At 62.4% G+C, this 27,695-nt stretch overlaps 1 protein-coding gene across 1 annotated transcript; it reads right to left on the reverse strand.

The window, feature by feature from the left end:
* Positions 1-53: 53 nt before the first annotated feature.
* LOC146541872 (cadherin-related family member 5-like) lies at positions 54-27,695 on the reverse strand (the record flags this gene model as incomplete). Its single annotated transcript, XM_085215457.1, is given in 9 exon segments — positions 54-143; positions 8,514-8,691; positions 17,741-17,851; positions 17,934-18,020; positions 22,306-22,398; positions 22,494-22,553; positions 24,709-24,923; positions 27,507-27,585; positions 27,588-27,695. Coding segments are annotated over 9 exon segments (1,021 nt in total), but the record flags the coding sequence as incomplete, so codon positions are not given.

Consider the following 27,695-nt stretch of genomic DNA (forward strand, 5'->3'; position numbering starts at 1 on the left):
AACCCCCCCGTGTGCCCCCCCCCCCAATTTATCGTTCCCCCCCCCCCCCGCACCGGGCAGCAATGAATAAATGATGGGCGCCCGCAGCTCCGCATCGCCGTCCTCAGCGTGGATGGAGCCGGGGCTGAACCGCAGGGGGCGTCCTGGGGGGGGGGCACACATTGGGGGGGGGGGGCACGGGTATATGGGGGGGGCACACAGGAGGGGAAACACACACATGGGGGGCACACGTACATGGGGGGAGCACAAATTGGGGGGGCACACAGACATGGGGGCACGGATACATGGGGGGCGCACAGACATGGGGGGGCACACGTACATGGGGGGCACACGTACATGGGGGGCACAAATTGGGGGGGCACAAATTGGGGGGGCACGGATACATGGGGGCACAAATTGGGGGGGCATGGATACATGGGGGGGCACACAGACATGGGGGGCACAGATACATGGGGGGGCACACATTTGGGGGGGCACACACGAGGGGAAACATACATGGGGGCACGGATACATGGGGGGGCACACAGACGTGGGGGGGGCCACAAATTGGGGGGCACACAGACATGGGGGGGCACAAATTGGGGGGGCACACAGACATGGGGGGGGCACAAATTGGGGGGGCACACAGACATGGGGGGGGCACAAATTGGGGGGGGCACACAGACATGGGGGGCACGGATACATGGGGGGCACACACACATGGGGGGCACAAATTGGGGGGGCACACAGACATGGGGGGCACGGATACATGGGGGGGCACACACACATGGGGGCACACACACATGGGGGGCACACATATATGGGGGGGCACACATGGGGGGCACACATGGGGGGCACACACACATGGGGGGCACACATGGGGGGGCACACATATATGGGGGGCACACACACATGGGGGGCACACGTACATGGGGGCACACACATGGGGGCACACATATATGGGGGGGCACACATGGGAGGCACACGGGGGGCACACATACATGGGGGCACACACACATGGGGGGCACACACACATGGGGGGCACACACACATGGGGGGGCACGCACACATGGGGGGCACACACACATGGGGGGCACACACACATGGGGGGCACACACACATGGGGGGCACACACACATGGGGGGGGCACACACACATGGGGGCACACGTACATGGGGGGGCACACGTACATGGGGGGCACAAATATATGGGGGGGCACACACACATGGGGGGCACACACACATGGGGGGCACACACACATGGGGGGCACACACACACGGGGGGGCACGCACACATGGGGGGCACACAAATATGGGGGGCACACACACATGGGGGGCACACACACACGGGGGGCACGCACACATGGGGGCACACAAATATGGGGGGGCACACACATGGGGGGGCACACATATATGGGGGGCACACACACATGGGGGGCACACACATATGGGGGGGCACACACATATGGGGGGCACACATATATGGGGGGCACACACACATGGGGGGGGCACACAAATATGGGGGGCACACAAATATGGGGGGCACACGGGAGGGGGAAGGAGGGAACAAAAGGGGTCATTGTCTGTTCCATCCCCCCCAAGACCCCCAACTATGAGACCCCCCCCACCCCACCCCACTTCAACCCCCACCCCATAGACAACTGTCCCATATCCCCCCGTAGACCCCCCCACCCCATAGACCTCCACAGACCCCCCCCGCCCCACTCCACCCCCCCACCCCATAGACCCCATCGATCCTCACAGATCCCCACGGCCCCCAACCCAACGCCCCTGCCCCATATCCCCCCATCCCCCAATACCCCACCCCCCCCCCATCCCACATTGCCCTGCCCCATACCCCCCTACCCCATATATCCCACATCCCCCACCCCATATCCCCCCACCCCATAACCCCCATCCCCCCTATACCCCCAATACCCCCCATCCCCCCCCATGCCCCCATACCCCTATATACCCCCCATACCCCTATACACCCCTACCCCAACCCCCCCCAATACCCCCATATCCCCCTCCCCCCATCCCCCTATCCCCCATCCCCTCCATCCCCCCCATACCCCCACTACCCTACCACACCCCCCCACCCCAATACCCCCCCATACCCCTCATCCCCCCAATACCCTCCATACCCCCCACATCCCCTCTACTCCCCCTTCCCCCATCCCCCAACACCCCCCTACACCAACACCCCCCAATACCCCCATCCTCCTCGTCCCCCCCACTTCCCCCATATCCCAACACCCCCCATCCCCCAACACCCCCATCCTCCTCGTCCCCCCCCGCCCCCCCATCCCCCAATACCCCCTCACACCAACCCCCCCATCCCCCCATCCTCCTCGTCCCCCCCCCCCCATCCCCCAACACCCCCCATATCTCCCACCCCCCCATCCCCCCATCCTCCTCGTCCCCACCCCCCCCCCCCATCCCCCAACACCCCCCCACACCAACCCCCCCATCCCCCAATACCCCCGTCCTCCAACATCCCCCAATTCCCCAACACCCCCATCCTCCTCATCCCCCCCCACCCCCCCATCCCCCAACATCCCCCCTACACCAACCCCCCCATCCCCCCATCCTCCTCGTCCCCCCCACCCCCCATCCCCCAAAACCCCCCATATCCCCCATCCCTCCAATACCCCCATCCCCCCCATATTCCAACACCCCCCAATTCCCCAACACCCCCATCCTCCTCGTCCCCCCCACCCCCCCATTCCCAAACACCCCCCCACACCCCAATACCCCCATCCTCCTCTCCCTCCTATCCCCCCATCCCCCAAAACCCCCCCATCCCCCCATCCTCCTCTTCCCTCCCTCCCCCCCATCCCCCAACACCCCCCAATTCCCCAACACCCCCATCCTCCTCGTCCCTCCCCAACCCCTCACCCCACAACTGCCCCCCATCCCCCAACACTCCCCACACCCCAATACCCCCATCCTCCTCGTCCCCCCCACCCCCCCATCCCCCAAAACCCCCCATATCCCTCATCCCCCCAATACCCCCATCCCCCCCATATCCCAACACCCCCCAATTCCCCAACACCCCCATCCTCCTCGTCCCCCCCCACCCCCCCATTCCCAAACACCCCCCCACACCCCAATACCCCCATCCTCCTCATCCCTCCTATCCCCCCATACCCCAAAACCCCCCATCTCCCCATCCTCCTGTCCCCCCCCCCCCCCCATACCCAACACCCCCCCATCCCCCAACCCCCCCATCCCCCCATCCTCCTCGTCCCCCCCACCCCCCCCATCCCCAACACCCCCCATATCCCCCATCCCCCAACACCCCCCAATTCCCCAACACCCCCACCCTCCTCGTCCCTCCCCACCCCCCCATCCCCCAAAACCCCCCCATACCCCCATCCTCCTCTTCCCCCCCACCCCCCCATACGCCCCAAATCCCACATCCCCCAACACCCCCCACCCCCCCATCCCCCAACACTCCCCATATCCCCCATCCCCCCAATACCCCCCATATCCCAACACCCCCCAATTCCCCAACACCCCCATCCTCCTCATCCCCCCCCAACCCCCATCCCCCAATACCCCCCCTACACCAACCCCCCCATCCTCCCATCCTCCTCGTCCCCCCCTGCCCCCCATCCCCCAACAACCCCCTACACCAACCCCCCCATCCCCCCATCCTCCTCATCCCCCCCACCCCCCATCCCCCAACACCCCCCCTACACCATCACCCCCAATACCCCCATCCTCCTCGTCCCTCCTATCCCCTCATCCCCCAAAACCCCCCCATACCCCCATCCCCCTCTTCCCCCCCACCCACCCCCCCATACGCCCCAAATCCCACATCCCCCAACACCCCCCACCCCCCCATCCCCCAACACCCCCCATATCCCCCATCCCTCCAATACCCCCATCCCCCCCATATCCCAACACCCCCCAATTCCCCAACACCCCCACCCACCTCGTCCCCCCCCACCCCCCCACCCCACAACTCCCCCCCATCCCCCAACACCCCCCACACCCCAATACCCCCATCCTCCTCGTCCCCCCCACCCCCCCACCCCATAGACCCCATCGATCCTCACAGATCCCCACGGCCCCCCAACCCAACGGCCCCTGCCCCATATCCCCCACCCCACTCCACCCCATATACTCCAGACCCTCCAGCCTATACACCTCCACCCCCCCATCCCCCCACCCCCAAATACCCCACCCCCCCATCCCACATTGCCCTGCCCCATATCCCCCCTACCCCATATACTCCACATCCCCCACCCCATATCCCCCCACCCCATAACCCCCATCCCCCCTATACCCCCTATACCCCCCATCCCCCCCATGCCCCCATACCCCTATAACCCCATACCCCTATAACCCCATACCCCAACCCCCCCCAAATACCCCCATATCCCCCTCCCCCATCCCCCTATACCCTCCATCCCCCCCATTCTCCCCATACCCCAACACCCCCCCACCCCAATACCCCCCCATACCCCTCATCCCCCCAATACCCTCCATACCCCCCACATCCCCTCTACTCCCCCTTCCCCCATCCCCCAACACCCCCCTACACCAACACACCCCAATACCCCCATCCTCCTCGTCCCCCCCACTTCCCCCATATCCCAACACCCCCCATCCCCCAACACCCCCATCCTCCTCGTCCCCCCGCCCCCCCATCCCCCAATACCCCCCCACACCAAGCCCCCCATCCCCCCATCCTCCTCGTCCCCCCCACCCCCCATCCCCCAAAACCCCCCATCCCCCCCTATCTCAACACCCCCCAATTCCCCAACACCCCCATCCTCCTCATCCCCCCCACCCCCCCATCCCCCAACATCCCCCCCTACACCAACCCCCCCATCCCCCCATCCTCCTCATCCCCCCCACCCCCCCATCCCCCAACACCCCCCCTACACCATCACCCCCAATACCCCCATCCTCCTCGTCCCTCCTATCCCCTCATCCCCCAAAACCCCCCCATACCCCCATCCCCCTCTTCCCCCCCACCCACCCCCCCATACGCCCCAAATCCCACATCCCCCAACACCCCCCACCCCCCCATCCCCCAACACCCCCCATATCCCCCATCCCTCCAATACCCCCATATCCCCCATCCCCCAACACCCCCCATATCCCCCATCCCCCCAATACCCCCATATCCCAACACCCCCCAATTCCCCAACACCCCCATCCTCCTCATCCCCCCCCAACCCCCATCCCCCAATACCCCCCCTACACCAACCCCCCCATCCTCCCATCCTCCTCGTCCCCCCTGCCCCCCATCCCCCAACAACCCCCTACACCAACCCCCCCATCCCCCCATCCTCCTCATCCCCCCCCACCCCCCCATCCCCCAACATCCCCCCCTACACCATCACCCCCAATACCCCCACCCTCCTCGTCCCTCCTATCCCCTCATCCCCCAAAACCCCCCCATACCCCCATCCTCCTCTTCCCCCCACCCCCCCCATACGCCCCAAATCCCACATCCCCAACACCCCCCATATCCCCCATCCCTCCAATACCCCCATCCCCCCATATCCCAACACCCCCCAATTCCCCAACACCCCCATCCTCCTCGTCCCCCCCACCCCCCCATCCCCCAAAACCCCCCATATCCCCCATCCCCCAATACCCCCATCCCCCCCATATCCCAACAACCCCAATTCCCCAACACCCCCATCCTTCTCGTCCCCCCCCACCCCCCCATTCCCAAACACCCCCCATCCCCCAATACCCCCCACACCCCAATACCCCCATCCTCCTCGTCCCTCCTATTCCCCATACCCCAAAACCCCCCATACCCCCATCCTCCTGTCCCCCCCACCCCCCCATACCCCAACACCTCCCCATACCCAACCCCCCCCATCCCCCAAAACCCCCCCATCCCCCCATCCTCCTCTTCCCTCCCTCCCCCCCATCCCCCAACACCCCCCAATTCCCCAACACCCCCACCCTCCTCGTCCCTCCCCACCCCCCTCACCCCCCAACCCCCCCCATCTCCCCATCCTCCTGTCCCCCCCACCCTCCCATACCCAAACACCCCCCCATCCCCCAACCCCCTCCCATGCCCCCATCCTCCTCGTCCCCCCCACCCTCCACATCCCCAACACCCCCCATATCCCCCATCCCCCAACACCCCCCAATACCCCAACACCCCCACCCTCCTCGTCCCTCCCCACCCCCCCACCCCACAACTCCCCCCCACCCCACAACTCCCCCCCATCCCCCAACACCTCCCCCACACACCAATACCCCCATCCTCCTCGTCCCCCCCACCCCCCATCCCCCAACAACCCCATATCCCCCATCCCCTAACACCCCCCAATTCCCCAACGCCCCCATCCTCCTCCTCCCTCCCCACCCCCCCACCCCACAACTCCCCCCCATCCCCCAACACCCCCCCACACCCCAATACCCCCATCCTCCTCGTCCCTCCTATCCCCCCATACCCCAAAACCCCCCATCCCCCCATCCTCCTGTCCCCCCCACCCCCCCATACCCCAACACCTCCCCATCCCCCAACCCCCCCCATCCCCCCATCCTCCTCGTCCTCCCCACCCCCCCCATCCCCAACACCCCCCATATCCCCCATCCCCCAACCCCCCCCAATTCCCCAACACCCCCACCCTCCTCGTCCCTCCCCATCCCCCCACCCCACAACTCCCCCCCACCCCCCAACACCTCCCCCACACACCAATACCCCCATCCTCCTCGTCCCCCCCACCCCCCATCCCCCAACAACCCCATATCCCCCATCCCCCAACACCCCCCAATCCCCCCATCCTCCTCGTCCCCCCCACCCCCCCCATCCCCAACACCCCCCATATCCCCCATCCCCCAACCCCCCCCCAATTCCCCAACACCCCCCACCCTCCTCGTCCCTCCCCACCCCCCCATCCCCAAACCCCCCCATCCCCCCATCCTCCTCTTCCCTCCCTCCCCCCCATCCCCCAACACCCCCCAATTCCCACAACACCCCCATCCTCCTCGTCCCTCCCCACCCCCCCACCCCACAACTGCCCCCCATCCCCCAACACCCCCCACACCCCAACACCCCCATCCTCCTCGTCCCCCCCCACCCCCCCATCCCCCAAAACCCCCCAATCCCTCATCCCCCCATACCCCCATCCCCCCCATATCCCAACACCCCCAATCCCCAACACCCCCATCCTCCTCATCCCCCCCCCCCCATCCCCCAACATCCCCCCCTCACCAACCCCCCCACCCCCATCCCCTCATCCCCCCCCCACCCCCCAATCCCCCAAACCCCCCTACACCATCACCCCCAATACCCCCATCCTCCTCGTCCCTCCTATCCCCTCATCCCCCAAAACCCCCCATACCCCCATCCTCCTCTCCCCCCCACCCCCCCATACCCCCAAATCCCACATCCCCCAACACCCCCCACCACCCCCAACACCCCCCTATCCCCCCAATACCCCCATATCCCAAACCCCCCAATTCCCCAACCCCCATCCTCCTCTCCCCCCCCACCCCCATCCCCCAATACCCCCCCATACACCCAACCCCCCATACCCCCATCCTCCTCGTCCCCCCAACCCCCCATCCCCTCAACCCCCCATATCCCCCATCCCCACAATACCCCCATCCCCCTCATATCCCAACACCCCCCAATTCCACACCCCCATCCTCCTCGTCCCCCCTCACCCCCCATCCCCCAACACCCCCCATCCCCCAACCCCCCCACACCCAATACCCCCATCCTCCTCGTCCCTCCTATCCCCCCAACCCCAAACCCCCACTCCCATCCCCCACCCCCCCACCCCCATACCCCATACCCTCCCCCATCCCCCAACCCCCCCCCATCCCCCCATCCTCCTCGTCCCCCCCACCCCCCCATCCCCAACACCCCCATACCCCCCCAACCCCCCCCAATTCCCCAACACCCCCACCCTCCTCGTCCCTCCCCACCCCCCATCCCCCAAAACCCCCCATCCCCCCATCCTCCTCTTCCCTCCCTCCCCCCCATCCCCAACACCCCCCAATTCCCCAACACCCCCATCCTCCTCGTCCCTCCCCATCCCCCCACCCCACAACTCCCCCCCATCCCCCAACACCCCCCCCACACACCAATACCCCCATCCTCCTCGTCCCCCCACCCCCCCATCCCCCAACACCCCCCATATCCCCCATCCCCCAACACCCCCCAATTCCCCAACACCCCCATCCTTCTCGCCCCCCCCCACCCCCCCATCCCCCAACACTCCCCCTACACCAACACCCCCAATATCTCCATCCTCCTCGTCCCCCCCACTTCCCCCATATCCCAACAGCCCCATCCCCCATATCCCCATCCCCCCCAAACACCCCCCAATCCCCAACACCCCCATCCTCCTCTTCCCCCCCACCCCCCATCCCCCAATACCCCCCACACCCCAATACCCCCATCCTCCTCTTCCCCCCCACCCCCCCACCCCCCCATCCCCCAACACCCCCCAATTCCCCAACACCCCCACCCTCCTCGTCCCTCCCCACCCCCCACCCCCCCCCATCCCCCCACCCTCCTCGTCCCCCCGCCCGCCCCGCCCCCCCCACACACCGGCAGCTCCCCCTGGGTGATGTTGGCGCTGTAGGTGGGGCTGAGGCAGAGGTTTGGGGCCGGGGGCGTCGCGCAGGGCAGGAACTGGGGGTACTGGTCGTCACCGTCCTGCACCCGGACGCGGACGCGGGCTGAGGCGTTGAAACGCTCCTTGGTGTTCATCTCCTGCGGGGGGCGGCAGGGGGCGCGTTTGGGGACAGCAGGAGGGACAGCAGGGGGACATGGGGGACAGCAGTGGGGACAGCAGGGGGGACAGCAGGGGGGACGTTTGGGGACAGCAGGGGGGACGTTTGGGGACAGCAGGGGGGACATGGGGGACATGGGGGACAGTAGTGGGGCAGCAGGGGGGACATGGGGGACAGCAGGGGGGACAGCAGGGGGGGACATGGGGGACAGTAGTGGGGCAGCAGGGGGGACGTTTGGGGACAGCAGGGGGGACAGTAGGGGGGACATTTGGGGACAGCAGGGGGGACAGCAGGGGGGACATGGGGGACAGTAGTGGGGCAGCAGGGGGGACGTTTGGGGACAGCATTGGGGACAGCAGGGGGGACATTTGGGGACAGCAGGGGGGACAGCAGGGGGGACATGGGGACAGTAGTGGGGCAGCAGGGGGGACGTTTGGGGACAGCAGGGGGACATGGGGGACAGTAGTGGGGCAGCAGGGGGGACGTTTGGGGACAGTAGTGGGGCAGCAGGGGGGACATGGGGGACAGCAGTGGGGACAGCAGGGGGGACATGGGGGACAGCAGGGGGGACAGCAGGGGGGACAGCAGGGGGGACATGGGGGACAGTAGTGGGGCAGCAGGGGGGACATGGGGGACAGCAGGGGGGACGTTTGGGGACAGCAGGGGGGACATGGGGGACAGTAGTGGGGCAGCAGGGGGGACGTTTGGGGACAGCAGGGGGGACAGTAGGGGGGACGTTTGGGGACAGCAGGGGACAGCAGGGGGGGCATGGGGGACAGTAGTGGGGCAGCAGGGGGGACGTTTGGGGACAGCAGGGGACAGCAGGGGGGACATGGGGGACAGTAGTGGGGCAGCAGGGGGGACGTTTGGGGACAGCAGGGGGGACAGCAGGGGGGACATGGGGGACAGCAGGGGGACGTTTGGGGACAGCAGGGGGGACATGGGGGACAGTAGTGCGGCAGCAGGGGGGACATGGGGGACAGCAGGGGGGACAGCAGGGGGCACGTTTGGGGACAGCAGGGGGGACATGGGGGACAGTAGTGGGGCAGCAGGGGGACGTTTGGGGACAGTAGTGGGGCAGCAGGGGGGACATGGGGGACAGCAGGGGGGACAGCAGGAGGGACATCTGGGGACAGCAGTGGGGACATCGCTGGGGACATAGGGGCGCATTTTGGAGACAGTATTGGGGACATTTGTTGGGGACAGCAGTGGGGACATTTGGGGTCGTCACTGGGGACACTCATCGGGGACATTTGTTGGGGACATCCAGAGACCCCACAGCGCACAGACCCCATAGAGCACAGACCCCATAGAGCAGTGACCCCACAGCGCAGAGACCCCACAGCGCAGAGACCCCACAGCGCAGAGACCCCATAGAGCAGTGACCCCATAGAGCACAGACCCCACAGCGCAGAGACCCCACAGCGCAGAGACCCCATAGAGTGGTGACCCCATAGAGTGGTGACCCCATAGAGCACAGACCCCATAGAGCAGTGACCCCATAGAGCACAGACCCCACAGCGCAGAGACCCCACAGCGCAGAGACCCCATAGAGTGGTGACCCCATAGAGTGGTGACCCCATAGAGTGGTGACCCCATAGAGTGGTGACCCCACAGCGCACAGACCCCACAGCGCACAGACCCCACAGCGTACTGATCCCACAGCGCAGAAACCCCATAGCGCAGAGACCCCACAGAGCAGAGACCCCACAGAGCAGAGACCCCACAGAGCAGAGACCCCACAGAGCAGAGACCCCATAGCGCAGAGACCCCACAGAGCAGTGACCCCATAGCATGCTGATCCCACAGCGCAGAGACCCCATAGCGCAGAGACCCCACAGCGCAGAGACCCCACAGCGCAGAGACCCCACAGCGCAGAGACCCCACAGCGCAGAGACCCCACAGCGCAGAGACCCCATAGAGCAGAGACCCCACAGAGCAGTGACCCCGCAGTGCACAGACCCCACAGAGCAGAGACCCCACAGCGCAGAGACCCCACAGCGCAGAGACCCCACAGCGTACTGATTCCACAGCGCAGAGACCCCATAGCGCACAGACCCCATAGCGCACAGACCCCATAGCGCACAGACCCCACAGAGCAGTGACCCCACAGAGCAGTGACCCCATAGTGCACAGACCCCACAGAGCAGTGACCCCATAGAGCAGAGACCCCACAGAGCAGTGACCCCACAGAGCAGTGACCCCACAGAGCAGAGACCCCACAGAGCAGAGACCCCACAGAGCAGTGACCCCACAGAGCAGAGACCCCATAGAGCAGTGACCCCACAGAGCAGAGACCCCACAGAGCAGAGACCCCACAGAGCAGTGACCCCACAGAGCAGAGACCCCATAGCACACAGACCCCATAGTGCACAGACCCCATAGTGCACAGACCCCACAGAGCAGTGACCCCATAGCACAGAGACCCCATAGAGCAGTGACCCCATAGAGCAGTGACCCCATAGCGCAGTTCCCCTCCCCCATTCCCTATGGGGCCGCCCCTCCCCCGCTCTGCAGATGCCCCCAGGTGATGGGGGAGGGGGGAGTGATTCTAATTAGTGTAATTAATGCAGGGATTGAGGACAGGTGTGGGGCGCTGATGGGATCACGTCGCCCCCAATTAGCGGGGAGCGGCTAACGAGGATAGGATTGGGGGTGTGGGGTGATGGGGGGGTGTGGGTGGGCAGAGGGGATATGGGGTGTGGGGTTGTGGGGTTATGGGATATGGGGTGTGGGATATGGGTGTGGGGTGTGGGGCGTGGGGTGTGGGATATGGGGCGTGGGGTGTGGGATATGGGTGTGGATGGTGTGGGTGTGGGATGTGGGGTGTGGTGTGAGGATGGGGTGTGAGGGTGTGGGTGTGAGGGATGTGGGTGTAGGGTGTGGGGTGTGGGGTGTGGGTGTGGGGGTGAGGATGTGGGATGTGGGTGATGGGTGTGGGGTGTGGGGTGTGGGGTGTGAGGATGTGGGGTGTGGAGTGGTGTGGAGGTGTGAGAGTGTGGATGTGGGTTGAGGATGTGGGTGTGGGGTGTGAGGTGGGTGTGGGTGTGGGTGTGGATGTGGGTGTGAGGATGGTGGGGTGGGTGGAGGGTGTGGGTGTGGGGTGTGAGATGTGGGTGTGAGGATGTGGGTGTGGGTGTGAGGATGTGGGGTGTGGGAGTGGAGGTATGAGGTGTGGGGTGTGAGGATGTGGGGGTGGTGGGGTTGGGGTGTAGGATGTGGGTGTGGGGTGTGAGGATGTGGGGTGTGGGTGTGGGGTGTGGGTGTGGGATGGGGTATGGTGTGTGGAGGATGTGGGATGTGGGGTGTGAGGATGTGGGATGTGGGGTGTGGGGATGTGGGGTGTGGTAGGGATGTGGGTGTGGGTGAGATGGGTTGGGTGGGTTGTGGGGTGGATGTGGGTGTGGTGGTGTGGGTGGTTAGTGAGGGATGTGGGGTGGTGGGATGTGGGTGTGGGATGTGGGTGGTGGGTTGGATGGGTGTGGGGATGTGGTTGGGTGTGGGATGTGGGTGTGGGTGTGGGGTGTGGGTGTGGGGGTGGATGGGAGTGTGGGATAGTGGTGGTGTGTGGTGTGGGGTGGTGGGGATGTGGGTGTGTGTATTGGGTGTGGATGTGGGGTGTGGGATGTGGAGGATGTGGGTGTGGGATGTGGGATGTGGGGTGTGAGGATGGTGTGGGTGTGGGATGTGGGGTGTGGGATTGGGATGTGGGGTGTGTGGGATGTGGGGTGTGAGGATGTGGGATGTGGGGTGTGAGGATGTGGGGTGTGGGGTGTGAGGATGTGGGATGTGGGTGTGGGGATGTGGGGTGTGAGGATGTGTGGGGTGTGAGGATGTGGGTGTGAGGATGTGGGTGTGAGGGGTGTGAGGGTGTGAGGAGTGGGGTGTGAGATGTGGGATGTGGGGTGTGAGGATGTGGGGTGTGAGGGTGGTGGGTGTGAGGTTGTGTAGGATGTGGGGTGGGGTGTGGTGTGAGGGTGTGGGTGTGGGTGTGGGGGGTGAGGATGTGGGGTTGGGGTTGGGATGTGGGTGTGGATTGGGGTTAGGGTGGTGTGAGGTGTGGGTGTGGGGTGTGAGGATGTGGGTTGGGTGTGATGTGGATGTGGGTGTTGAGGATGTGGGTGTGGGTTGAGTTGGTGGGTGTGAGGATTGGATGTGGTATGGTGTGGGATGTGGGTTGGTGTGAGGAGTGGGTGTGGGTGTGAGGTATGGATTGGTGGTGGAGGTGTGGATGGGGTGTGAGGATGTGGGGTGGGGTGTGAGTGTGGGATGTGGGGTGTGGGAGGGATGTAGGTGTGGGTGTGGGTGTGGGTGTGGGGTGGTGTGGGTGTGGGATGTGGGTGTGGGGATGTGGGTGGATTGGGGTGTGGGATGTGGGTGTGAGGTGTGGGATGTGGGGTGTGGGATTGGGATGTGGGGTGTGGGATGTGGGGTGTGGGATGTGGGGTTGAGGATGTGGGGTGTGGGGTGGAGGATGTGGGATGTGGGGTGTGAGGATTGGGATGTGGGGTGTGGGTGTGGGATGTGGGTGTGAGGATGGGGATTTGGGGTGTGAGGATGTGGGATGTGGGTGGGAATGGGATTTGGGTGTGAGGATGTGGATGTGGGGTGTGAGGATGTGGAGTGGGTGTGAGGATGTGGGGATGTGGGGTGTGAGGATGTGGGATGTGTGGGGTGTGAGGATGTGGGGTGGTGAGGATTGGGATGTGGGGTGTGAGGATTGGGTGGATGTGGGGTGTGGGTGTGAGGATTGGGTGTGGGGTGTGAGGATGTGGGTGTGGGGTGTGAGGGTGGGTTGAGGATGTGGGGTGTGAGGATGTGGGTGTGGTGTGGATTTGGGGTGTGAGGATTGGGGTGTGGTGAGGGGTGTGAGGTTGGGTGTGTGGGGTGTGGGATGTGGGGTGTGTGGTGGGTGTGAGATGTGTGGTGTGGATGTGGGATGTGGGGTGTGAGGATGTGGGATGTGGGGTGTGAGGATTGGAGTGGGGTTGATGTGATGTGGTGTGAGGATGTGGGGTGAGAGGGTGTGAGATTGGGTTGGGTGTGGGATTGTGGGGGGAGTGTGGATGGGGTGTGAGATGGGATGGGGGTGTTGGGGGGTGGGTGAGGATGTGGTGTGGGGTGTGATGGAGTTGGGGGAGTTGGGAGGGGTGTGGGATGTGGGGTGAGATGGGTGGAGGTGGTGGGGATGTGGAGGAGGGGTGTGAGGGTTGGGTGAGTGGATGTGGGGGTGAGGATTGGGGATGTGGTGGTGGGGGTGGATGGGGGTTGGGGATGGGGGGGAGGTGGAGTGTGGGTGTGAGGTGGGATGGTGTGAGGATGTTGGTGTGGAGAGGTGATGGGGATTGGGTGTGGTGGAATGATGAGGGATTGTGCAGTGGGTGGTAGTAGGAGTGGCGAGTGTGTGGGTGTGAGGAAGATGTGGTTATGGGGTGGGATGTGGGTCATGGACAGCGGGTCACCATGGAGGCACGATGGAAGAAGGGGCAGTGAGGGGGGGAACACAATGGGGACGCGCTGGGACACACTGGGGACGTGTTGGGGGCACCTTGGGGTCGTGTTGGGGACCCGTTGGGGACACACTGGGGACACATTGGGGACACATTGGGGACATGTCAGGGTAACTCTGAGGATGCACTGGAGCCGTGTTTGGGACACGCTGAGGGGACATTTTGGGGACATGTTGGGGACACAGTAAGGATGCATTTGGACACACTGGGGATGTTTTGGGGTCACTTTGAGGACACCTCTGGGGACACACTGAGGATGTGCTGGGGACACATTGGGAACACTTTGGGGACACCTTGGGGACATGTCAGGGTCACTTTGAGGTCACAGTAGAGCCACGTTGGGGACGCATTGGGGACACGTTGCGGAGGTGTTGGGGACAAACTGGGGACATTTTGGGGACACGTTGGAGACGCACTGAGGATGTGTTGGGGACACGTTGGGGATGTTTTGGGGTCACTTTGAGGACACGTTGGGGACACGTTGGGGACACACTGAGATCACATTGAGGACCCATCGCAGCCATGTTGGGGACACTTTGGTGACATTTTGGGGACAGCACCGGGGACAACACTGAGGACATGGTGACATTCCGGGGCCACACTGAGGATGCAGTGGAGTTGTGTTGGGGACGTGTTGGGAACACACTGGGGACACACTGAGGATATGTTGGGGACACGTTGGGGACATTGGGGACACGTTGGGGATGCGTTGGGGACACAGTGGGAAAACTTTGGGCATACATTGGGGACACTTTGGGGACATTTTGGAGGTGCACTGGGGACACATTGGAGACACAATAAGGACGCGCTGGGGACACGTTGGGGACATATTGAAGATGAGTTGGGGACATATTGGAGCCACGTTGGGGACACACTGGGGACACATTAGAGCCATGTTGGGGACACGTTGGGGACATGTTGGGGACATATTGAGGATGAGTGGGGGACATATTGGAGCCACGCTGGGGACACGTTGGGGACATATTGAGGATGAGTTGGGGACATATTGGAGCCACGTTGGGGACATGTTGGGGACACATTGAGGATGAGTTGGGGACATATTGGAGCCACGTTGGGGACATGTTGGGGACACACTGGGGACACATTGGAGCCACGTTGGGGACACGTTGGGGACACACTGGGGACACATTGGAGCCACGTTGGGGACATGTTGGGGACATATTGAAGATGAGTTGGGGACATATTGGAGCCACGTTGGGGACACATTGGGGACATGTTGGGGACATATTGAGGATGAGTTGGGGACATATTGGAGCCACGTTGGGGACACGTTGGGGACACACTGGGGACATATTGGAGCCATGTTGGGGACACGTTGGGGACATATTGAGGATGAGTGGGGGACATATTGGAGCCACGCTGGGGACACGTTGGGGACACATTGGAGCCATGTTGGGGACACGTTGGGGACATGTTGAGGATGAGTTGGGGACATATTGGAGCCACGTTGGGGACACGTTGGGGACGTGTTGGGGACACATTGAGGATGAGTTGGGGACATATTGGAGCCACGTTGGGGACACGTTGGGGACACATTGGGGACACATTGGAGCCATGTTGGGGACATGTTGGGGACATACTGAGGATGAGTTGGGACATATTGGAGCCACTTTGGGGACACTTGGGGACATGTTGGGGACGCATTGAGGATAGTTGGGGACATATGGAGCCACGTTGGGGACACACTGGGACGTGTTGGAGCCATGTTGGGACATGTTGGGGACATATTGAGGATGAGTTGGGACATATTGGAGCCACGTTGGGGACACGTTGGGGACACACTGGGGACACATTGGAGCCACGCTGGGGACACGTTGGGGACATATTGAGGATGAGTTGGGGACATATTGGAGCCACTTGGGGACACATTGGGGACCACGTTGGGGACATATTGAGGTGAGTTGGGACATATTGGAGCCACGTTGGGGACACACTGGGGACATATTGGAGCCATGTTGAGGACACCTGGGGACATGTTGAGCACATATTGAGGAAGATGGGGACATATGGAGCCACGCTGGGGACACGTTGGGGACACATTGGAGCCATGTTGGGGACATATTGAGGATGATTGGGGACATATGGAGCCACGTGGGGACACGTTGGGGACACACTGGGGACACATTGGAGCCATGTTGGGGACATGTTGGGGACATATTGAGGATGAGTTGGGGACATATTGGAGCCACGTTGGGGACACACTGGGGACATATTGGAGCCATGTTGGGGACATGTTGGGGACATGTTGGGGACATATGAGGATGAGTGGGGACATATTGGAGCCACGCGGGGACACGTTGGGGACACATTGGAGCCATGTGGGACATATTGAGGATGAGTTGGGGACATATTGGGCCACGTTGGGGACACACTGGGACGTGTTGGAGCCATGTTGGGGACATGTCGGGGACATATTGAGGATGAGTTGGGGACATATTGGAGCCACGTTGGGGACACGTTGGGGACGCACAGGGGACGTGTTGGTGGACACTCTGGGGCCACATCTGGGACAGCATGGGGACACTTTGGGGTCATGTTGGGGACACACTGAGGTCACACAGAGGACACACCAAGGTCACGTTGGGGCCATTTTGGGGACGTGTTGGGGACATGGTGGGGTCACACTGGGGATATATTGGGGACACGCTGGGGATATGTTGGGGACACATTAGGGCCACGTTTGGGACATGCTGGGGCCATTTTGGGGACACTCTGGGGACATGTTGAGGCTGTGTTGGGGACGCATTGGGTACACATTGGGGACAAGTTGGGGACACGTTGGGGACACATTGAGGATGTGTTGGGGACATGCTGGGGACATGTTGGGGAAACATTGAGGATATGTTGGGGACACAATGGGGACACATTGAGGACACATTGAGGATATGTTGGGGACACATTGGGGACATGTTGGGGACACATTAGGGACACTCTGGGGCCATGTTGAGGCCACATTGGGGACATTTTGGGGGTCAGGATGCATTGGGTACACGTTGGGACACACTGGGGACACATTGAGGATGTTTTGGGGACACGATGGGGACACATCGGGGACATGTTGGGGACACATCGGGGACATGTTGGGGACACGATGGGGACACATCAGGGACATGTTGGGGACACGATGGGGACACATCGGGGACATGTTGGGGACACATCGGGGACATGTTGGGGACACGATGGGGACACATCGGGGTCGCGTTGGGGACACGATGGGGACACATCGGGGACATGTTGGGGACACATCGGGGACACGTTGGGGACATGATGGGGACACATCGGGGTCGCGTTGGGGACACGATGGGGACACATGGGGACATGTTGGGGACACATCGTGGTCACGTTGGAAACACCCTGGGGTCACATCGGGGCCACATTGGGGTCATGTTGGGAACAAACTGGGGGCACATCGGGGCCACACTGGGGACACGTCGAGGACACTTTGGGGACACTTTGGGGACACTTGGGGACACTCGGGGTCCCGCCCGGTGGCCTCACCACAGCGGTCACCACCACCTCCAGGCTCTGCCGGCTCTCGAAGTCCAGGGGCCGCGCCAGCACCACGCGGCCGCTGTTCGGGAGGTCGATGCGGAAGAAGCGAGCGTCGGGCTGGGGACACCACGGGGACACCTGAGTGCCATCTGTCCCCAACGTGTCCCCACGTCGTCCCCTCCCCTCTCCCGGCACCCACCGAGCTGCCGTCGATGACGTACATCAGCGTGTCCCCATCCGCGTCCTCCGCCTGAGTGCTGAACACCACCGAGTGCACGGCCACCAGCTGCGGGGCACCGCGCGTCCCCACACATGGCTATGTGTCCCCAAACCCGGCCAGGTGTCCCCAAACTCAGCCAGGTGTCCCCAAACCCGGCCAGGTGTCCCCAGACCCATCTAATTGTCCCCAGACCTGTCTGGGTGTCCCCAAACCCGGCCAGGTGTCCCCAGACCCATCTAATTGTCCCCAGACCTGTCTGGGTGTCCCCAAACCCAGCCAGGTGTCCCCACACATGGATATGTGTCACCAAACCCGGCCAGGTGTCCCCACACATGGCTATGTGTCCCCAAACCCAGCCAGGTGTCCCCAAACCCATCTGGTTGTCCCCAAACCCGGCCAGGTGTCCCCAAACCCATCTGATTGTCCCCAGACCTGTCTGGGTGTCCCTAAACCCGGCCAGGTGTCCCCACACATGGATATGTGTCCCCAAACCCGGCCAGGTGTCCCCAAACTCATCTGGTTGTCCCCAAACCCGGCTAGGTGTCCCCACACATGGGTATGTGTCCCCAAACCCGGCCAGGTGTCCCCAAACTCAGCCAGGTGTCCCCAAACCCGGCCAGGTGTCCCCAGACCCATCTAATTGTCCCCAGACCTGTCTGGGTGTCCCCAAACCCGGCCAGGTGTCCCCAGACCCATCTAATTGTCCCCAGACCTGTCTGGGTGTCCCCAAACCCACCCAGGTGTCCCCACACATGGATATGTGTCACCAAACCCGGCCAGGTGTCCCCAAACCCATCTGGTTGTCCCCAAACCCGGCCAGGTGTCCCCAAACCCATCTGATTGTCCCCAGACCTGTCTGGGTGTCCCCAAACCCCGGCCAGGTCTCCTCACACATGGATATGTGTCCCCAAACCCGGCCAGGTGTCCCCAAACTCATCTGGTTGTCCCCAAACCCGGCTAGGTGTCCCCACACATGGGTATGTGTCCCCAGACTCGGCCAGGTGTCCCCAAACCCATCTGGGTGTCCCCAAACCCAGCCAGGTGTCCCCACACATGGATATGTGTCACCAAACCCGGCCAGGTGTCCCCAAACCCATCTGGGTGTCCCCAAACCCGGCCAGGTGTCCCCAAACCCATCTGATTGTCCCCAGACCTGTCTGGGTGTCCCCAAACCCGGCCAGGTGTCCCCACACATGGCTATGTGTCCCCAAACCCGGCCAGGTGTCCCCAAACTCATCTGGTTGTCCCCAAACCCGGCCAGGTGTCCCCACACATGGGTATGTGTCCCCAAACCCGGCCAGGTGTCCCCAAACCCATCTGGGTGTCCCCAAACCCAGCCAGGTGTCCCCACACATGGATATGTGTCCCCAAACCCGGCCAGGTGTCCCCAAACCCATCTGGGTGTCCCCAAACCCAGCCAGGTGTCCCCAGATATAGATATGTGTCCCCAAACCCAGCCAGGTGTCCCCAAACCCATCTGGGTGTCCCCAAACCCAGCCAGGTGTCCCCAAACCCATCTGGGTGTCCCCAAACCCAGCCAGGTGTCCCCACACATGGATATGTGTCCCCAAACCCAGCCAGGTGTCCCCACACATGGATATGTGTCCCCAAACCCATCTGGTTGTCCCCAAACCCGGCCAGGTTTCCCCAAACCCATCTGATTGTCCCCAGGCCTGTCTGGGTGTCCCTAAACCCGGCCAGGTGTCCCCACACATGGCTATGTGTCCCCAAACCCGGCCAGGTGTCCCCAAACTCATCTGGTTGTCCCCAAACCCGGCTAGGTGTCCCCACACATGGGTATGTGTCCCCAAACCCGGCCAGGTGTCCCCAAACCCATCTGGGTGTCCCCAAACCCGGCCAGATGTCCCCACACATGGCTATGTGTCCCCAGACTCGGCCAGGTGTCCCCAAACCCATCTGGGTGTCCCCAAACCCGGCCAGGTGTCCCCAAACCCATCTGATTGTCCCAAGACCTGTCTGGGTGTCCCCAAACCTGGCCAGGTCTGCCCACACATGGATATGTGTCCCCAAACCCAGCCAGGTGTCCCCAAGCCCACCTGGGTGTCCCCAGACCCAGACACGTGTCCCCAGATGCCTTTGGATGTCCCCAAATCTGGGCATGTATCCCCAAACCCATCCAGTTGTCCCCAAACCTGTCTGAGTGTCCCCAAATCTTTACATGTATCCCCAAACCCATCCAGGTGTCCCCAATCCCAGACACGTGTCCCCAAGACCCATCCGGGTGTCCCCAAACCCAGACACGTGTCCCCAAACCCAGCCAAGTGTCCCCAAACCCATCTGGGTGTCCCCAGACCCAGACACGTGTCCCCAAACCCAGCCAGGTATCCCCAAACCCAGACACGTGTCCCCAAACCCAGCCAGGTATCCCCAAACCCAGACACGTGTCCCCAAACCCAGCCAAGTGTCCCCAAACCCAGACACGTGTCCCCAAACCCAGCCAAGTGTCCCCAAACCCATCTGGGTGTCCCCAGACCCAGACACGTGTCCCCAAACCCAGCCAGGTATCCCCAAACCCAGACACGTGTCCCCAAACACAGCCAGGTATCCCCAAACCCACCCGTGTGTCCCCAAACCCAGACACGTGTCCCCAAACTCAGCCAGGTATCCCCAAACCCACCTGGGTGTCCCCAAACCCAGCCAGGTATCCCCAAATCCATCCAGGTGTCCCCAAACCCAGACACGTGTCCCCAAACCCACCTGGGTGTCCCCAAACCCAGCCAGGTGTCCCCAAACCCAGACACGTGTCCCCAAACTCAGCCAGGTATCCCCAAACCCACCTGGGTGTCCCCAAACCCAGCCAGGTATCCCCAAATCCATCCAGGTGTCCCCAAACCCAGACACGTGTCCCCAAACTCAGCCAGGTGTCCCCAAACCCACCTGGGTGTCCCCAAACCCAGACACATGTCCCCAAACCCAGAGATGTGTCCCCAGACCCATTTGGATGTCCCCAGACCTGGACATGTGTCCCCAAACCCATCCGAGTGTCCCCAAACCGATCCCTGTCCCTAAGGACATCTCTGCCACCCACACTGTCCCCATCACCATCACCAGCGCTGTCCCCACCCCATGGCCACGGCCACCCCCGTCCCCACGGCCACCCTTGTCCCCAAGGCCATCTCTGTCCCCATTCCCACCCCGGTCCCCCTGGCCATCCTTGTCCCCAACTCTGTCCCCATTCCTATGGACACCCCTGTTCTCGTGGCAGTCCCTGTCCCCACCATTGTCCCCACGTCCATCCTGTCCCCACGTCCATCCTGTCCCCACCATTGTCCCCATGTCCATCCTGTCCCCACCTCCGTCCTGTCCCCACCATTGTCCTCACGTCCATCCTGTCCCCACGTCCGTCCTGTCCCCACCATTGTCCCCATGTCCATCCTGTCCCCACCTCCGTCCTGTCCCCACCATTGTCCCCACGTCCATCCTGTCCCCATGTCCGTCCTGTCCCCACCATTGTCCCCACGTCCGTCCTGTCCCCACCATTGTCCCCATGTCCATCCTGTCCCCATGTCCGTCCTGTCCCCACCATTGTCCCCACGTCCATCCTGTCCCCACATCCGTCCTGTCCCCACCATTTTCCCCATGTCCATCCTGTCCCCATGTCCATCCTGTCCCCACATCCATCCTGTCCCCACGATTGTCCCCACATCCATCCTGTCCCCACGTCCATCCTGTCCCCACATCCATCCTGTCCCCACCATTGTCCCCACATCCATCCTGTCCCCGTGTCCATCCTGTCCCCACCTCCGTCCTGTCCCCACCCTTGTCCCCACGTTCATCCTGTCCCCACGTCCGTCCTGTCCCCACCATTGTCCCCATGTCCATCCTGTCCCCATGTCCGTCCTGTCCCCACCATTGTCCCCACGTCCATCCTGTCCCCACATCCGTCCTGTCCCCACCATTTTCCCCATGTCCATCCTGTCCCCATGTCCATCCTGTCCCCACATCCATCCTGTCCCCACGATTGTCCCCACATCCATCCTGTCCCCATGTCCATCCTGTCCCCACATCCATCCTGTCCCCACCATTGTCCCCACATCCATCCTGTCCCCATGTCCATCCTGTCCCCACATCCATCCTGTCCCCACGTCCATCCTGTCCCCACATCCATCCTGTCCCCACCATTGTCCCCACATCCATCCTGTCCCCGTGTCCATCCTGTCCCCACCTCCGTCCTGTCCCCACCCTTGTCCCCACGTTCATCCTGTCCCCGCGTCCGTCCTGTCCCCACCATTGTCCCCACGTCCATCCTGTCCCCACGTCCGTCCTGTCCCCACCATTGTCCCCATGTCCACCCCACCCCCACCCCCACCCCACGACCGCCCCCCATCACCTCGCTGACGTTGTGGGTGAGGTTGGGGTCCCCACGGAAGCGGGGCCGGTTGTCGTTCTCATTGAGGACCTGTACGATGACCCGGTACTCCACCTGTGGGGACAGGGGGTGACATGGGGACACGGGGTGACATGGGGACAGGAGGTGGCACAGGGACATTTGGTGACCCCAAGGGACAGATGCTGTACCGGAGCAGAGCCGTCCTCAGCACAGATCAGAGCCACCATCAGCACCGGGGACTCCAGCTCCTGTGGGGCACAGGGACACCATGGGGACACTGCACAGATGGGGACACTGTGGGGACACCGTGGGGACACCGCACGGATGTGGACAACATGGGGACGCCGTGGGGACACCACACGGATGGGGACACGGTGCACTGCGCTCTGTGGGGTTACCGTGTCCAGGCAGAACGTGGGGAAAAGGAATGGGTTGGGGTGGGATGGATGGACATGGGATGGATGGACATCATGGAATGGACATGGGATGGACACGGGATGAACAGAGACTGGAAAAGGGAAGGACATGGGATGGACATAGGATGAACTTGTGATGGACATGGGATGGACATGGGATGGACATGGGATGGACACAGACTGGAAAAGGGATGGACATGGGATGGACATGGGATGGATGTGGGAAGGACACAGGATGGACATAGATTGGAGAAGCGATGAACATGGGATGGACGTGGGATGGATGTGGGATGGATGTGGGATGGATGTGGGATGGACGTGGGATGGATGTGGGATGGATGTGGGATGGACGTGGGATGGACGTGGGATGGACGTGGGATGGATGTGGGATGGATGTGGGATGGATGTGGGATGGACGTGGGATGGACGTGGGATGGACGTGGGATGGATGTGGGATGGACGTGGGATGGACGTGGGATGGACGTGGGATGGATGTGGGATGGACGTGGGATGGACGTGGGATGGACGTGGGATGGACGTGGGATGGACGTGGGATGGATGTGGGATGGATGTGGGATGGATGTGGGATGGTTGGGGGATGGATGTGGGATGGATGTGGGATGGATGTGGGATGGACGTGGGATGGATGTGGGATGGACGTGGGATGGACGTGGGATGGATGTGGGATGGATGTGGGATGGATGTGGGATGGACGTGGGATGGATGTGGGATGGTTGGGGGATGGATGTGGGATGGATGTGGGATGGATGTGGGATGGACGTGGGATGGATGTGGGATGGACGTGGGATGGACGTGGGATGGATGTGGGATGGACGTGGGATGGACGTGGGATGGATGTGGGATGGACGTGGGATGGATGTGGGATGGACGTGGGATGGACGTGGGATGGACGTGGGATGGACGTGGGATGGATGTGGGATGGATGTGGGATGGATGTGGGATGGACGTGGGATGGACGTGGGATGGATGTGGGATGGACGTGGGATGGACGTGGGATGGATGTGGGATGGACGTGGGATGGACGTGGGATGGACGTGGGATGGACGTGGGATGGATGTGGGATGGATGTGGGATGGATGTGGGATGGACGTGGGATGGATGTGGGATGGACGTGGGATGGACGTGGGATGGACGTGGGATGGACGTGGGATAGATATGAGATAAGGGACGGATGTAGGAGGGAAATGAGATAAGGGACGGATGTAGGAGGGAAATGAGATAAGGGACGGATGTAGGAGGGAAATGAGATAAGGGACGGATGTAGGATGGATATGGGATAAAAGACATGTAGGATGGATGTGAGATAAGGGACGGATGTAGGATGGATATGAGATATGGGACGGATGTAGGATGGATACGAGATAAGGGACAGATGTAGGATGGATATGAGATAAAAAACATGTAGGATGGAAGTGAGATAAGGGACGGATGTAGGATGGATATGAGATAAGGGACTGATGTAGGATGGATTCGAGATAAAAAACATGTAGGATGGAGATGAGATAAGGGACGGATGTGGGATGGAGATGAGATAAGGGACAGATGTAGGATGGAGATGAGATAAGGGACAGATGTAGGATCGATATGAGATAAGGGACGGATGTGGGATGGAGATGAGATAAGGGATGGATGTGGGATGGAGATGGGATGAGGGATGGATGTGGGATGGAGATGAGATAAGGGATGGATGTGGGATGGAGATGAGATAAGGGACGGATGTAGGATGGAGATGAGATGAGGGATGGATGTGGGATGGAGATGAGATAAGCGACGGATGTAGGATGGAGATGAGATGAGGGATGGATGTGGGATGGAGATGGGATAAGGGACGGATGTGGGATGGAGATAAGGGACGGATGTAGGATGGATATAGGATGGACGTAGGTTGGATGTGGGATGGATACGGCATGGGTGCAGATACGGGATGTCTCTGGGGTGTCTCAGGGTGCTGTACGAGGCCGCCCACCTCGCGGTCCAGGCAGCGCCCATTGGAGACGTTCAGCCTCATGCTGCTCCCATCCAGGTAGAACCACTCGGCGTCGGCGCCCTCCAGGCAGAGCTGCAGCGCGGGACCCCCCGACCCCCCCCCGGGGGGCAGCCGTGCCACCAACGTGCCGTGAGCGCTGTTCTCCGTCACCTCCGTGAACACGTTCCCAAAAGCGCCGCAGCCTTCGTCCCGCGCTGCGCCGCGCGGCACAGACCGGACGGATGGATGTCCCCATGTCCCCGGTGTCGGGGTCCCCGTGTCCCCATCTCCACACCGATGGCCCCCAGGATTGCTATCCCTGCGTCCCCACTTCCATCCCAGCGTCCCCAGCCATTGGGGTCCCCACCTCCCCACCTCCCCACTCCAATGTCCCCAGCTATTGGGGTCCCCGTGTCCCCACCCCAAATGTCTCCAGCCATTGGGTTCCCCGTGTCCCCATCTCCACACCAACATCCCCAATCATTGGAGTCTCCAAGTCCCCACCCCAAATGTCCCCAACCGTTGGGGTCCCCATAACCCCATCCCAACATCCCCAACCATTGGAGTCCCCACCTCCCCACCCAAATGTCCCCAATCATTGCGGTCCCCATGTTCCCCATCTCCACCCCAACCTCCCCAACCATTGGGGTCCCGACCTCCCCAGCCCGATATCCCCAACCATTGGGGTCTCCATGTCCCCATCTCCACCCTGATGTCCTCCAGGATTGGTAACCCTGTGTCCCCATCCCCACCCCAACCTCCCCAACCATTGGGATCCCCATGTCCTCATCTCCACCCCAACGTCCCCAACCATTGGGGTCCCCATGTCCTCATCTCCACCCCAACGTCCCCAACCATTGGGGTCCCCATGTCCTCATCTCCACCCCAACCTCCCCAACCATTGGGGTCCCCATGTCCTCATCTCCACCCCAACCTCCCCAACCATTGGGGTCCCCATGTCCTCATCTCCACCCCAACCTCCCCAACCATTGGGGTCCCCATGTCCTCATCTCCACCCCAACCTCCCCAACCATTGGGGTCCCCATGTCCTCATCTCCACCCCAACCTCCCCAACCATTGGGGTCCCCATGTCCTCATCTCCACCCCAACCTCCCCAACCATTGGGGTCCCCATGTCCTCATCTCCACCCCAACCTCCCCAACCATTGGGGTCCCCATGTCCTCATCTCCACCCCAACCTCCCCAACCATTGGGGTCCCCATGTCCTCATCTCCACCCCAACCTCCCCAACCATTGGGGTCCCCATGTCCTCATCTCCACATCCACTGGGGTCCCCATGTCCTCATCTCCACCCCAACCTCCCCAACCATTGGGGTCCCCATGTCCTCATCTCCACCCCAACCTCCCCAACCATTGGGGTCCCCATGTCCTCATCTCCACCCCAACCTCCCCAACCATTGGGGTCCCCATGTCCTCATCTCCATCCCAATGTCCCCAACCATTGGGGTCCCCATGTCCTCATCTCCACCCCAACCTCCCCAACCACTGGGGTCCCCATGTCCTCATCTCCACCCCAACCTCCCCAACCACTGGGGTCCCCATGTCCTCATCTCCATCCCAATGTCCCCAACCATTGGGGTCCCCATGTCCTCATCTCCACCCCAACCTCCCCAACCATTGGGGTCCCCATGTCCTCATCTCCACCCCAACCTCCCCAACCATTGGGGTCCCCATGTCCTCATCTCCACCCCAATCTCCCCAACCATTGGGGTCCCCATGTCCTCATCTCCACCCCAACCTCCCCAACCATTGGGGTCCCCATGTCCTCATCTCCACCCCAACCTCCCCAACCATTGGGGTCCCCATGTCCTCATCTCCACCCCAACCTCCCCAACCATTGGGGTCCCCATGTCCTCATCTCCACCCCAACCTCCCCAACCATTGGGGTCCCCATGTCCCCACCCCAATGTCCCCAACCATTGGGGTCTTTGTGTTTCCATCTCCATACCAATGACCCCAACAACTGCGGTCCCCATGTCCCCTCCCCAATGTCCCCAGCTATTGGAGTCCCTATGTTCTCATCTCCATCTCAAGGTTCTCAACCACTGGGGTCCCCACGCCCCTACCCCAAGGCCCCCAAAAATTGAGTCCCCATATCCTCATCTCAACATCCCCAACCATTGGGGTCCCCATGTCCTCATCTCCACCCCAACATCCCCAACCATTGGGGTCCCCATGTCCCCACCCCAGTGTCTCCAACCATTGGGGTCTCCGTGTCCTCGTGTCCATCCCAGCATCCCCAGCCATTGGGGTTCCCATATCCCCACCCCCAGGTCCCCATCTCTCAGGGTCCCCACCTCTACCCCAATGTCCTCAACCACTGGGGTCTCCACGTCCCGTGTCCCCATCCCAATGTTTCCATCCCTTAAGGCCCCCATTTCCTGGGGTCTCCATCCCAATGTCCCCATTTCTAGGGGTCCCCATCCCAATGTCCCCATTCCTTCAGCTCCCCACTTCTTGGGGTCTCCACCCTTTCAGATCCCCATCCCTTACAGTCCCCATTTCTCAGGGTCCCCATCCCAGTGTCCCCATCCCTTCAAGTCCCCACTTTTTAGGATCTCCATCCTTTCGCATCCCATCCCCTACAGTCCCCATTTCTTGGAGTCCCCATCCTCAGCGCCCCCATTTCTCGAGTTCTCCATCCCAATATTCCCATCCCAATGTCCCCAACCTTTGGGGTCCCCATCCCAATGTCCCCACCCCTCTGGGTCCCCATTTCTTCCTGTCCCCACCCCGGTGTCCCCCCCACCCCCCCCATGTCCCCGTGTCCCCGCTCACCCGCTGTCCCCAGCGCCAGCGCCAGGCAGGCGGCCAGGAGGGCCCGGCAGGACGGAGCGGCCATGGGGACGGGGACGGGGACGGGGACGGGCCCTGGGTGGCAGCCTGCGGCCAAGGACAGCGATTGGCAGCGCCACCCACGGCCCGCCATGTCCCCACGTCCCCACCTCCGTGTCTGTCCCCAACCAT

Source organism: Meleagris gallopavo, unplaced genomic scaffold (genome assembly GCF_905368555.1).
Source record: "Meleagris gallopavo unplaced genomic scaffold, MGAL_WU_HG_1.1 scaffold_44, whole genome shotgun sequence".
Taxonomy (NCBI): Eukaryota; Metazoa; Chordata; class Aves; order Galliformes; family Phasianidae; genus Meleagris; species Meleagris gallopavo.